The sequence below is a fragment of the Peromyscus eremicus genome, chromosome 5 (genome assembly GCF_949786415.1).
Source record: "Peromyscus eremicus chromosome 5, PerEre_H2_v1, whole genome shotgun sequence".
NCBI classification, from domain to species: domain Eukaryota; kingdom Metazoa; phylum Chordata; class Mammalia; order Rodentia; family Cricetidae; genus Peromyscus; species Peromyscus eremicus.
The window spans coordinates 102,054,695-102,069,567 of NC_081420.1; the positions used below are offsets into that span (position 1 = coordinate 102,054,695).

Below are 14,873 nucleotides of genomic sequence, written 5' to 3' on the forward strand. Positions count from 1 at the left end.
ATATATGCCAGCATATACTCATACACATAAAATAAAAATAAATATTTAAAAAAATAGCTGGGTGTGGTGGCACATGCCTTTAATCCCCAGTACTTAGGAGACAGAGGCAGGGCAATCTCCAAGTTCGAGCTTAGCCTGGTCTACAGAGTGAGTTCCAGGGACAGCCAGGGCTACCCAGGGAAACCCTGTCTCAAGGTGGAGGGTAAGTGCTGCCAAACAGTACAGGTGCTCACCAGTCAGTCATTTAAGGTGGACACATAATGAAGCAATTATATGGAGTTGGGGACACAATGGTTAAATGGGTTGGTAGGAGAGGGGTACCCCAAAGGAATGTGTGCTGCTGAAAAATCTTCATGGGGATCAACTGCTGATCAAAGTTCTCTCTTTGGCTAAGCCTGGATCAGCTAACATACGTAGTTAACAGCCACCAGTAAACCACAGGCACCAATACAATAAGCACATTTTGAGGTACTTGTGCATCTGCTTCTTAGGACTTGCTCTTTTTCCTCTATCAGAGGTGGATTCAAGCTAGACCTCTAAGTTATCCCTCCCAGAATGCCAAGAGAGTCAGTCTATCTAATAGCAACAAGGTACGCTGAGAGTCTAGAAATACACCAAGTCAAAGTCCATAGAAGCCCTAACTAATAGCAGAACAGAAACCACATGCAGAGGAAGGAAGCAGGACTACAAAATTAGAAAAAAGGCATGTACTTGTGAGAAAAAGACCGAAATACAAGGAAATGCACAGAAATGAAAAGACAGAGACAAGAGACTAAGATGAGATAGAAACAAAGAAAGGGGAACAAGAGAGAGAGAGACCAAAACTGGACACCACAGGAGAGACACAGAAGCCTAGCTGGACTCCCTGAATAGGCTTTGCATCCCTCAGCCCAAGTGCGCCTCCAACCTCCCTCTACTCTTCTGCAGTCTTCCTACAGGTGCGGTCCTTTCTATACACAAGTAACTACATCCATCCTGCGGTGGAGAGTGGCTGACTGTATTAACAGAATGAGTGAAGGCATGCCTCAGGAAGTCCCTGCAGGCCCAAAGGCCAGCTGAATAGACACAGCACACCTGGCCAGTAAAGCTGACTGCGAGAAAAAGAATAAAGAGCTGGAGAGGAAAGAGCCTTTTTTCTATGGTAGTCTTTTACATTTATTCACCAAGCACATATGCTTCTTTCTCAATGAAAGTAGTTAATGAGCCACAAGACACTTGCCAGAGGGAGCAGGCCAGTAGGATGAAGTAAGAAAATTTTGGGCACAAAATTTTATAAACACTCCTTTCTTTCTCTCTCAGGGAATCAAGCACAGGAATCCCAGAGTAAGTATATCCTCAGAGGCTGGCCCCAGGCACCTAGCTTGCCTCATGCTCTCAGTCCTGCCAAAGAACACAGTCTACCAAACAGAAGCCAAGTCCCTTGACTACTTGCCTGCTTCTAATTAGTAAACAAAATTTCACCACAGACCCACACCCCTTATGCTTCCAAGATCACCCAGCCCCATCCAGCTCACCAGACAGTCTGGAGGCCAGGTGCTCAGACTCCAGTGATACCACTCAAACCCGCCAGCTTTCCCTCTTTTGATCATATTTCCATGATAGACCTTTAGGATAATCACCTATCTGCAGCACTATTGATATTTTGGGCCAGTTAGGCTATATCCTGTTTGGCCTTCAACATCACTCCTAGCTTCTACCAGTAGATAAGAGGAGCACTGCTTCCCAAAAATTGTTATCCCAAAAATGTCTCCAGATACTACCGAATGACACCTTTGAGCCAAACTAACCTCCCACTGAGAACCACTACTTTAGGATAAGCAAGACAACCTGAAATCCCACCACCACTACCACCAATTGCTTAGACTTCCCTCACTGTAACATGAGAATGCAGTGGGATGCAGATGGAAGGCAGTGGCTGAAGCAGCAACATATTCAAGGGTCATACCTTCAGAGGTCAACAAAGCCATACAAATGCGAGGGCTAGAGAGAGAGCACAGCAGGGCTTGCTGCCCTTGCAGAGAACCTGAGTTTGGTTCTCAGCATGAAGGTGAGCAGCTTACAATCGCCCTTACCACTGGCTCCAGGGACTCCAACACCCCCTCTGGCCTCTATGGGCACTGGCATACATGGGGCACACACTTACACTTCACACACACACACACACACACACACACACTCTCTCTCTCTCTCTCTCTCTCTCTCTCTCTCTCTCACACACACACACACACACACACACACAAACAAATCTTAAAAAAAATAAATAAAAGTAGTGCATAGCCAAGAATAGAAGTGCACGCCTTTAATCCCAGCACTAAGAAGGCAGAGGCAGGCAGAGCTCTGTGAAGTTCAGGCCAGCCTGGTCTGTATAGAGAATTCTAGGCCAACCAGGGCTACCAAGTAAGACCCCATCTCAAAAAAAAAAAAAAATACAAATGGGAAAGGCAACAAGCCTGGATATGAAGTGAGAAACCAGAAAATTCCAGCAGTGGACCGGGGCGCACATACTACATTTAAAAGTAGCAACAGCTGTTTAAACAGGTTACTACCTGAGAGGCAGGAATTTGGATTCAAATTGTCAGAACTCTTGATTTTTCAAGAGAAAGTGCGTGCTCTAATTTTTTGTATTGTGTTTTCTCTTTGTCATGTTAGAGACATGATCTTGCTGTGTAGCTCAGGCTGGCCCAGTCCTCACTGTATAACCCAGACTGGCCTTGAACTCAAAGCAATCCTTTTGTCTCACCCTCCCAAGGGCTGAGATTATAGAAATGTGTTACTACACCAGTCTAAATTCCAATTTTTCAAATGCTGACAATTAATTCAAATTATTTAAAACACAGTGAATGGTAAGGAGGATAGAAAGAGAAATATAATATTGAATACAATTGAAGTATATTACATACATGTATGAAAACACAATGAAACCCATTATTTTGTACCAATATATATTTTACATACTTTTAAAAATGGGGAAAGTCAGAGATTTATAATAAAAACCCTGTCTCAAAAAAACAAAATAAATAAGTAAAAATAGGGAGAAAGATCAGAGTCAATGTGCTCCCTGTCTCTTGCCATGTGAAATCCTGTGCTGTCTTGGGACTGAACTGGCAAGAAGGCCATCATATTTGTAATTTGTTGACCTTCAAATGGAATTGTGAACCTATTTATTTATTATTTTTTAATGATTTTTGTTTGTTCGTTTGTTTTTGGAGACAGGATTTCTGTGTAGTCCTGGCCGTCCTGGAACTCACTCTATAGACGAGTCTAGCCTCCAACTCAGAGATCCACCTGCCTCTGCCCTCCCCACCCCAGTCCTGGGATTAAAGGGGTGTGCCACCCCCCACCCCCACCCAGCTGAGCCTCTTAATTTAAAAATAAAAAATTAAAACAGGCATGGTGGCCCATGCCTGCAATCTCAGCACTCAGTAGACTGAGGTAGACATGGATTATTTACCAAGTTCCAGGCCACCCTGATCTACAGAGTAAGAAATAAGTGAATGAATGAATGAACAAATGACTAAATAAATAAATAAAAACTGTGCAGGCCTAACAAATCTATCTGTGGGCCAAGCCTGGCCCTTGAGCAACTATCTTACAGCCTCTGCCCCACAACTGAACATATGAAGTCTTCCTGAATCCTATAGTCTAAAATGAAACTTTGTCTAGCCTGGCATAGATATAACTTCTTTTAAAGAAAAAAGACCTAAAGCCAGGTATAGTGGCACAAGCTTTTAATCCCTACACCTGGGAGACAGAAACAGTTTAAGGTGCACCTGGTCTACATAGTGAGTGCTAGAACTGTCAGAGTTACACAATGAGACCTTGTCTGAAAAATAAATAAAATTTAAAAATACTTATTTTTAATTATGTGTATGTGTGCCTACATATGGGTTATGTGTACTTGAGTGTAGGTAACCATGGAGGAGAGGCACTGGTTACCCCTGGAGCTAGAGTTATTGAGATGTGAGCCACCTGATGTAGGGACTTGGAACTGAAGTCAAGTCCTCTTAGAACAACAGTAAGCACTATGTGTTTTTGTTTTGTTTTGTTTTTTAAGATTTATTTATTTATTATGTATACAGCATGAATCCCTGCAGGCCAGAAGAGGGCACCAGGATCTCATTACAGATGGTTGGGAGCCACCATGTGGTTGCTGGGAATTGAACTCAGGACCTCTGGAAGAGCAGTCAGTGCTCTTAACCTCTGAGCCATCTCTCCAGCCCACACTAAGTGTTCTTTATGGCTGAGCCATCTCTCTAACCTCTGGCTAGAAATTCTTTGTGCAATCTCCCAACCAACAAGGTGGACTCTAATGTCTCAATTTCCAAACTTCATTCTCCAACCTATCTAAAGCCTCACGCAGGATCCAGTGCAGATCTTTCATTTTTCACCTCATAACGTTTGTCTCCTGAGATCATGCTGCTCTCAGTGTCATTCCAAGCAGTCTCACCTCACCACATCCAAGCTGTTTAAAGTCGAGTCTATGGCCTAAGTTCCAAGGAAGGAAATAAGCAGAATCCTAACACCTCATTGGTTAGACTGCAACATGGTTGTATGACTTGTCCTTACTTCTAACAAGTTCATGCCCTCAGATCTGAATTCTGGAAATGCCTGAGTTTCTGCGAAAGGGAGCTCATAATACTGGTCCTAAGGAATCTGGGTGAAAATACACCATGAGTGAAAGAGGACCAGAAACCCCATGGCTATGTTTCAAAGAGGTGATGTCACTCCTTCGATCAAAATATAAATTCTTGGAAAATATAAATTCAAGAAAACATGGGAAGAATCAAAACAGGTGGTGGGGAGGCGAGCAAATGAAAATAATCTTCTATGTGTCTAAAGTTATAGGGGCTGGAGAAACGGCTCGGCATTCAACAGCACTTGTTACACTTGCAGGAGTCAGGTTCAGTTCCCAGCACAAACATGGTGGCTCCCAACCATCTATAAGTACAGTTCTGGGGGTCTGGCCTCCAAGGCTGGCCTCTGAGGGTACCAGGTACACGGTGTGTGGTACACGGGTATATATTCTGGCAAAACACTTATATACGTGTATAAGATAAAAATAAATAAATAAATAACTCTTCAAACAAACAAAAAAACCTCATGGAGCTGGAGAGATGATTCAGTGGTTAAGAGCAGTGGCTGCTCTTCCAGAGGACCCGAGTTCAATTCCCAGGACCAACATGGTGGCTCACAACCATCAGTAACTGCAGTTCCAGGGGATCTGCATTACACTCATGTGGTACATAGACACAGATGCAGGCAAAACATAAAAAAAAAAAAATTAAAATTAAAAAAAAAATCCAAATCATACATACCAGTCCCCTTAGATGTGGCTGCTCTCTGAATTCACTCTGAGGCTGTCAAGCCAATGCAGTCACTATCTGATGCTCAGGAGCACACATGTATAAAACCTTCTAAAAAGCAACTGTAGGGGACTGGAGAGATTGCTCAGAGGTTAAGAGCACTGGCTGTTCTTCCAGGGGTCCTGAGTTCAATTCCCAGCAACCACATGGTGGCTCCCAACCATCTGTAATGAGATCTGGTGCCCTCTTCTGGCCTGCAGGCATGCATGTAGACAGAATGCTGCATACATAATAAATAAAACTTAAAAAAAAAAAAAAAAAGCAACTGTATAGCACATGAACAATTCTACAGTTCTAGAATTTGTATAACTCAATGCCAAAATATGCAGATGCCCTAAAATGGTCTTTAAATTTTATTACATTTTAGTGTGTGTGTGTGTGTGTGTGTGTGTGTGTGTGTGTGTGTGTGTATATGTGTGTGTGTGAGAACTCTCACGGAGGTCAGAGCACAACTGTGGGAGTAGGTTTTCTCTTTCCACCACATGGGTCTGAGGGATTGAATTCAGGTTGTCAGCCTTAGCAGTTGAGTGCCTTTACCTGCTGAGATATCTCACCAGTCCTGATTTTTGTTGTTATTTGCTTGTTTGAGACAGGGTTTCACTAGGTAACCCTGGCTGGTCTGGTACTTGATATGAAACCCAAGTTGGCCTTGGCAATCCTTTTGCCTCTGCTTCCCACGTAATGGGATTATGGGTGTGAGCTACCAAGCCTGGTTCATAAAATTACTGATTGGCTTTTTGTTTTGTGTGTCTGATTGCTTTGAGACAGGGTCTTACTATGTAGCCCTGGCTAGGCTGGAACTCACTATGTAGAGACCAGGCTAGCCTCAGCTCACACAAATGACTGCCTCTGCCTTCAAAGTACTGGGATTAAAGGTGTGCACCACTACATCTGCCTAAAACTTTGGTCTTTAAAGATTTCAGCAAGTCCAGAAACCGTGGTGAAAGCCTATTAGACAGCTGAAAAAAGAAAAAGGACACATAGCTGAACTCCACCTTTCTTCCTCCTCCCAGGGGTATCTATTTCCCCTGTCTCAAGGGATATGGAGAGATCACCTTTATTGTTTGCCCTTAACAAAACTCTTAAAACCAGGAGGCATAGTACACTTTTTTGCTAACTCAAAGGTATTACTGATCTATTTTTAAAATTGTCAATAAACTATATATAATATATATATATATATATATATATATAATATATATATATATATATCCGAAGTTTTTGCAAGCAGAGATAAAGAACAGAATATGATTAAGTACTTCTGGCAGCACAGTGCTAAGAAACACAAGATTCTGTGCTAGCTGACTAGCTCTGCAAGGCTGGCTAAGTTCAGAGCAATCTTCTCTCATTTCCATGATTTCACACTGAATATCCTTTTCTCTACCCCTAAAAGAAAAAATAAATAAATAAACAGGGCTCCCTTGGAATCTCTCACACAGGATGGCAGCCATCCTCCTTTTGGTGGCAGCAGGCAGAGCTTGTTTACACCAGCGGGAAAGGCCATCTGGATGGTGCCTGCTGCTTACAACAGGCCACAAAGAGCAGCGGTGACAAGAAAGAGGGTGGCCTGTGGGACTTGGGACCCCATTATCTAGGGAAGCCTATTTCCTCATTGATGCCTTTAAACTAGTTTCTTAGGAAAAACTGAGGGCACAACAAGGCCTTAATTCTGACCTGTTCCCTGAGATAAGTTACAAATAGTGATACTGACACCATTAAAAAACCTGGCCCTCCCCCACCCCACCCCACCCCCCAAAAAAACCTTGGTGAGGCATGTACACCAAGCTGTCATACAGAGCAAGGAAGAGAAAAAAATATGGGACAGCTAGCCTGGTGGTGGTAGTGGCGGAGGTGCTCACCTTTAATCCCAGCACTTAGGAAGCAGAGGTAGGTGGATCTGGATCTCTGTGAGTTCAAGGCCAGCCTGGTCTATAGAGAGTTCCAGGACAGGCAGGAATACACACGGAGAAACCTTGTCTCAAAAATCCAAAAAAAAAAAAAAAAAAAAAAGGAAGAGAAAAGAAATATGGGGCAGCTAAGAAAAGGAAAAGCACAGATTCAAACTTCTCCTATCCCCATCCTTTATGTTTACTTATCTCTCAGAACCAAATAAGTGATGAAATTATTTTTTCAAAAGGTGTGATGCCTCACACCTTCCCTACTCCCAAAAGAGCAAAATATAACATTCAGGTATTAGTAATATACTAATAATATAGCACCCACAAGTAATATAGCACCCACACCTCCACATATGCCCCCGCCCTACCCCCATACTTACATATGCAGGCAGCAGCAAGGAGACGGCAGGCGGCATACGGAGGATCACAGGTGGGGAAGGAGGGCTTGATGATATAGTTGGCGAAGGTGATGGCAATGATGGCCTGACTGGTGGGCTCAACAATTAAAAGTGAGACCCACAGACGGATAAAGGCAATGAAGCCCCCAAAGGCCTCTAGAATATAAGCATAGCTGGCCCCTGACTTGGTGATAGTGGTTCCCAGTTCTGCATAACAAAGGGCACCCACAACAGAGAAGAGCCCACCAATGGCCCACACAATTAGTGACAACCCATAGGAAGCAGTATATTTGAGAACACCCTTGGGTGAGACAAAGATCCCTGAGCCAATCATGTTGCCCACCACCAGGCTGACCCCATTCAGCAAGGAGATCTCCTTCTTCAGCTGCATAGTTTCTGGAGACCCTTGAGATGGTGAGCTGGCATCTTCTTTTACTGTGTGCTGGTTGGCCTTGGGGAGAAGATGATAGGTGGGTGTGGGAATCCCAATCTCCCTGGCTTCCATGGTAAATGGTTCCTGTACACCTGTGTTTATCGAGGCCTGGCAAAGAAAACAAGTGTGTCAAGTCTAGGGCAGGAGCTAGTGTGACTCTGGCTTAGTTAACACCTGCCTGTCAGATAGATTTCCCTGCCCACCATCTGCTTAGGCAGAGCATGCAACACACAACACAACAGGTCTGTTTCAGTTTCGATCTCAGACACAGGGAATTGGAGGTAGGCAGTATCAAATGCTTCTAAGAAAGACACTGTGAGTGCTCAGCCCCAAACTAATGACAGCTTCCAACAAGAGATCTGTCTTACTAAGCAGAGGCCAGCAAAACTGTATTTATCCACAGTAGATTCTCCCTAGTTTTGCTTAATTCTATTTGTTCATTTGTTTGAGACAAGGTCTGCCTATGTAGCCCTGGCTGTCCTGTAACTCACTATGTAGATCAAGCTGAACTATTAAAGGCATGTGCTACCACATCCAGCTTCTTCCTCCATTTAACAGCTTAAAACTCAAACCTGTCATTCATAAAAAAAAAACAGAGTCCCTGTAACAGATACATGGCACTTCCTAGCCTGAAAGACTAGTGAGACCCTAGTGAAAGACTAGAAAGACCATACCAGATAATCCTGCCACTTAGCTCTATATAAAAGGGGATTTCTTTTTCTATCTTTTTTTTTTTAAATGTACACTGGGGTTTTGCTTGCATGTATGTCTGTGTGAGGATGCCAGATCCCCTGGAACTGGAGTTACAGATAGTTGTAAACTGCCATGTAGGTGCTGGGAACTGAACCAGGGTCCTTTGGAAGAGTTGGTGCTCTTAACCACTGAGCCATCTCTCCAGCCCTGTAAATAGAGATTTCTACAGGCATTCAACTACATGTGAAAAATCTGCAGTTACATGGAAAGAAGGTTAAGAAGATGCTAAGAGAAGAGTTATATCATCACTAATACAGAGCTTTGTGGGGTGGCACACAAACGTAATCGAAGCACTCAGAAGATTGAGGCAAGATCAGGAAGATCCGGAGTCCCACATGGTGGTGCACACCGTTAATCCCTGCACCTGAGAGGCAGAGAGAGGCAGGCGGATCTCTGAGTTCAAATCCAGCCTGATCTATAGAATAAGTTCCAGGACAGCAAGGACTATGCAGTGAAATCTTGTCTCAAAAAAAGAAAAGAAAAAAAAAAAAAAAAAAAACACCACATATCCAAATACCACATGTATACAACCTTACTCCTCATATTACTGCTGGCTGATTCAATGCTTTTCTTTTCTCAAGAATCCAAGAGATTACAAGATTATATGAGAGAAGGGAAAAGGGACATCCAGGGGCACCCTAACTTGTTATGGTTGTGTAGCTTGGTGTTCTTTTTGGACTCCCAACAAGGGAAGTGGGGGGTGTCTCTGACTCTTTTGCCTGCACTTGGGACCGTTTTCCTCCTACTGGGTTGCCACCTTTAGCTATGATAAGGGTTTGTGTCCAGTCTTACTGTATCTTGTTAAGCCATGTTCAGTGGATAGCTCTGGGAGGCCTGTTTTTTTTTTAATTTTTTTTTTAAAGATTTATTTATTTATTATGTATACAGAAGAGGGTGCCAGATCTCATTACAGATGGTTGTGAGCCACCATGTGGGTGCTGGGAATTGAACTCAGGACCTCTATAAGAGCAGTCGGTGCTCTTAACCTCTGAGCCATCTCTCCAGCCCCCCTCTTTTTTTTTTTTTCAAGGGAAACAGGAGTTGATCTGGGGATGACAGACTAGGAGGAGAGGGGAAACTGCAGTCAGGATGTAATGTATGAGAGAAGAATAAAAGTTAAAAAAAAAAAAAAAAGAATGGAATCAGTACTTCAGCTTTTTAAAATCCTCTCCTAATAAAGCTAGGCAGAGTGGCACAGACATGTAATTCCAGTACTTGGGAGGTTGAGGCAGTGGGGATCACAGGTTCAAAGTCAGCACTGACTACATAATGTGACCCTGTCCTAAAAAAGGGGGCGGGGCAGGGAGCTGGAGGAAAAAAGAACAAAAATAAAACAAAATGTCTATACCAGGCCTGCTTCACAGGGCTAAAAGCAAAGGAACCCAAGATCATTTGAGCGTGCAGACTTCTCAGGGAAAACTCATACCTCCACAGACCCCACCCAAAACTCTTGTTTGACTTGTCCCAGTGTGTTCCAAGAGTCTGGACCTAGGCTTGTCCGGGACATGAGAAGATTAGAGTCAGCCTACCTCTACTTTAATAAGACTAGACTTTCAGAACACTTCTCATTCTTGGCACTAAGCTCTATGCAGGTTTTCCTATGCAAGCATGTGGAAGCATGTTTGTTTCACATGTCTGTCAAGTGAGTCCAGGTTTCCATGGGAACAAATCCAGTAAATAGCTAGGAGTCTGAACTCATGTAAGAGTGAGGTACAAAGAGACTTTCAGGGTCTCAATATTCAACATACAGATAGGCAGAAAAGCCTGGCCCTAGAGACTACTCCAGCTTCTATTCATTCCATCAGAATTTAGATGAGAGTGAGGCTTACCAGGTACCCTTTTTGTACTTGTACATCTTGGCACTAGTGCGTCTGATGTGGCTTTATTCAGTGTGTCTGGATACACTAGACAAACTCCCCAGTGGTTTGTTCTGGGAAAATGTGCTACAATCAGTCACAGTCCCAGAACACCTCTTGCCTAGAATAGCTGTCCCAGCACCTGAATCAGGGACAAGCAGTTTAGGAAGAAGAAAGCTCTTTTCTTCATTCAATAGCCAGCTCCAATTATCACTATGAGCCTGTTTTTGCTAAGTTAATTAAAACCTCTGTCTCTTTTAACGCAAGAGCAAAATTGTGAAATAACTACAGCAAACTCCCTAAGGACAGATGGCTAAATTCCTGGCTTGCTTGGCCACAAAACCCAAGACCATTCCTTACCTTTCCTCTAAATCTAACTCCCATCTCACATTCCTCTAGAAAACCTGCCAAGCACCTCATCTGCTAGAATTGTATGTAAAGACAGCAATGAACAAAATCAATAAGGGTATGGATCATGTCCTCAGAACAAAACAGTGTGATATGGCAGAATGGAGATCAGAAATCTCATAGTCAGAGAATTCACCAGCTAGCTGTACCTCAGCATTCCCTAACCTTCAGCTGTTCTTTCCAAAAGCCTCACTGACCTTCTGTTAAGTATTACACTAAACAATATAAAACTCTTCAATACAATGTAAAGGCTTCAGCCAGAGAGATGGCTCAGTGGTTAGAGACACGTGTCACCAAGCCTGATGACCTGATTTTGACCCCCACAACCCACATGGTAGAGAGAACAAACTACGACAAGTTGTCTCTGACCTTTACACACATGCATTCATGTGCACACACAAATATATATATACAAACATAATAAAAGGTTGGGCCAGATTATGATAAAGTTGGGCCAGATTCTTGAGAAAGATTAGGAGATAATTTATACACAGTCTCAAAAACCAAAAGAGAGAAAAGTAACGGCAAAATATCCTTTGTGTCTCTGAGCAGTAGTGGCACACACCTTTGACCCAGCACTCAGGAGGCAGCGGCAGACGGATCTCAGTGAATTCATGGCCAGCCTGGTCTACAAAGAGAATTCCAGGACTATCACACAGAGAAACCCTATCTTGAAAAAAAAAAAAAAATCCTTGTGTCTGAGAAAGGGACAGGAAATTCTGGTCAAAACCACTAGGAAGTACAACATCTGTGCCCGGCAAAATAACCCAGAAAGATCAATCCCACCCAGACACAAGGAAACTGAGGCTGAACCAGAACAAAAAGAGCGCCTCTCTGCACCCCGACTAGGAGTTTGCACCCAGAAAAAGCAACAGCAGTATGACAACCAGAGTGTGGCAAACTGGACACCGAGAAGGGCTGGAGCTGAGAATAGAAGAGAAACTGAGAAAAAGTCTTCCCTATAGCAAAGCAAACCAACCCTAGGCACAAAGAAACACCAGAGGAATTTGAAGGCAAGGTTACCTAAAGCACCATAGCAACAACAAGATCCTACGCAATTCTTCTGTATAATTGGCTCAAACTCTTCTACCAACAGCCTTGCAAAAGTCATGCCTATTTTTCAGAATAAAAATTATACACCCCAAATGTCTCCTGTTCTACAAACTATGGTAATCACTAAAAAATTATAAATTAAAAAAAAAGTTAAAAAAAAAAAAAAAAAAAAAAAAAACAACCTACTATCAAGAGGCAAGGTATTCAACATGACCAGACTTAGAAAGGAACCATATATTAGAAACATCAAATAGACTGTTTAAAATAACTATGATGGGGCGGTCAGATGCAACCAGTTGCTTGTGGTCCTGGCTGCTTAGGGCCCTGAGACAAAAAGGATCACTTAAGCCCAGAAGTTCAAGACTAGTCTGTATAACACAGCAATACTTCATCTCAAAAAAAAAAAAAAAAAAAAAGCAAGAGCAAAAAATAAGGGTTAGTGGGGGCTGAGGAGATAGCTCCATGCTTCCTGTATAATGATGAGAGACACTTTCTCAAAAACATAAGGGGGCTAGACATAGTGGCTACTAGCCTTTAGTCCTAGCACTCAGGTGGCAGATTGAGTACCAGGCCAGCCAGCACTTACACAGACTCTTTCTCAAAAAACAAAACCCACAAAATGACTACTGACCTCTACACAAACACACATATGTATACGCACAAAAAGCAGAATATATAACTACAATGAGTCTGGGAATATAGCTCAGTGTTTGGGTGCTTGCAGAGACTGCATGAGACCCTGAGTTCAATCCTAGACCTGCCAAATAGTAACAATAAAATAACTGTGATTAATATATTAAAGGCTCTAATGAAAAAGCTCAACAGTAGGGGCTGGAGAGATGGCTCAGAGGTTAAGAGCACTGACTGCTCTTCCAGAGGTCCTGAGTTCAATTCCCAGCAACCACATGGTGGCTCACAACCATCTGTAATGAGATCTGATGCCCTCTTCTGGTGTGCAGGCATACATGCTGTATACATAATAAATAAATCTTAAAAAAAAAAAAAAAAAAAAAAGCTCAACAGTAAGGGGAACAAAGGTAGAAAACTATGAGAAATATATAAAAGCTGTAGGACATCAATATCAAATGATATGAAGTAAGCAGGGGGAGGGAGACTATAAATGAAGCCTGAAGCAAAAATTGCAGAAATGTAGTGTGGGTTTACAGCACAAAGGAGAAAAATGCCTAACAATACTATCATAAAGAACAGGAGACAAGCCAGGCAGTAGTGGTGCATGCCTTTAATCCCAGCAGAGCCAGGCAGATCTTTGTGAGTTCGAGGCCAGCCTGGTCTAGAGAGAGATCCAGGACAGGCACCAAAACTACACAGAGAAACCCTGTCTCGAAAAAACAAAAACAAAAACAAAAGTGACAAAAATTGGGAGAATATTGTTATAAAGTTCTTACACTATAGTGAAGGAATATATTATTTAAGGGTAGACTGTAATTAAAGACTCATAAGGCTAAAGTATAGCTCAGTGGTAGAGAACTTGCCAAATGTATAATTATGTCCCTATATCCTGGAGGCCAGTGAAAGTATTTACACTGTAAAATTAGGGCAACAATAAAAAAATATTAAAGAGGTATAAGGAATAAGCCAACAGTAGAGAGCTGGGTGTGATTACACAGGTCTATATACCAGGCTGGCCCCAAACTTGCAGCAATCTTCCTGCCTCTGCAGCAGTCCTGAGGACTGGGACTACAGGCATTCATCAAGTCTATCTAAAACAGCAGATTTTAATCAAATTATATAACTATACTTAATATAAATGATCTAAATACACCAAGTAAAAGATACTGCTAATAGTGTTAGATTGACTACAAAGCAAATCCCAATATGCAAACTATAGGAAATCACTTTATTTATTTATTTATTTATTTATTTATTTATTTATTTATTTATTTATGGAGCTGAGGACTGAACCCAGGGTAACTGTAACTTCAGTTCCAGGGGAACTAACACCTTCACACCAATGTACATAAAATAAAGTTAAATAAATTATTTTTTAAAAGGAAGACTTTTAAAAAATAACAAACATAAGCATAAATCAAAAGAAAGCTGGGAGCCTAGCACAGTTGTACATCGCTATAATCCTAAAAGCTAGAGAGACTAAGGTAGGAAGATAACAAACTAAAGAATACCCTTAACTACACAGAGAGACGGTGTCTCAAAATAAAGAGGCCAGAAAAATGGCTCAGCACTTGCACAAGTATGATGACCAAGTTCAATCCCCAGAATCCATGAAAAGGCCAGATGCTCATCTGTAATCCCAGCACTGGATGGCCAGATGGGAGGCTGAGATAGGTGAACCAGCAGGAAGGTTGTGGGCTAGGTAGCCTTGGAGTATGCTAACAGTAACAATCAGCAAGAGAGATTTTTGCCTCAACAAGGTGGAAGGTGAGAACCAACTCCCTAAAGTTGTCCTCTGACCTCCACATGCATCCATGGCTCTAATGTGCCCACACTCACATATACATACATAAATACATACATAAATACATACATACATACATACATACATGAATGAATGAATGGAGGGACTGGAGAGATGGCTCAGCAGTTAAGAGCACTGGCTGCTAAGACCCAGGTTCAATTCCCAGCACCTACATGGCAGTTCACAACTGTAACTCCAGTTCCAGGGGATCTGGCACCCTCACACAGACATACATGCAAGCAAAACACCAATGCACATAAAAATAAATCTTTAAAAA

At 42.3% G+C, this 14,873-nt stretch overlaps 1 protein-coding gene across 2 annotated transcripts in view; it reads right to left on the bottom strand.

Moving 5' to 3' along the window:
* Positions 1-14,873, bottom strand: part of Slc7a6 (solute carrier family 7 member 6) — a 30,511-nt gene that overhangs the window by 11,768 nt on the left and 3,870 nt on the right. For both annotated transcript variants that reach the window (XM_059264076.1, XM_059264075.1), the window contains exon 3: positions 7,642-8,200. In XM_059264076.1, coding sequence (XP_059120059.1) covers positions 7,642-8,164 — 523 coding nt within the window. In that variant the 5' untranslated portion in view covers positions 8,165-8,200. The remainder of the gene's footprint in view (positions 1-7,641; positions 8,201-14,873) is intronic.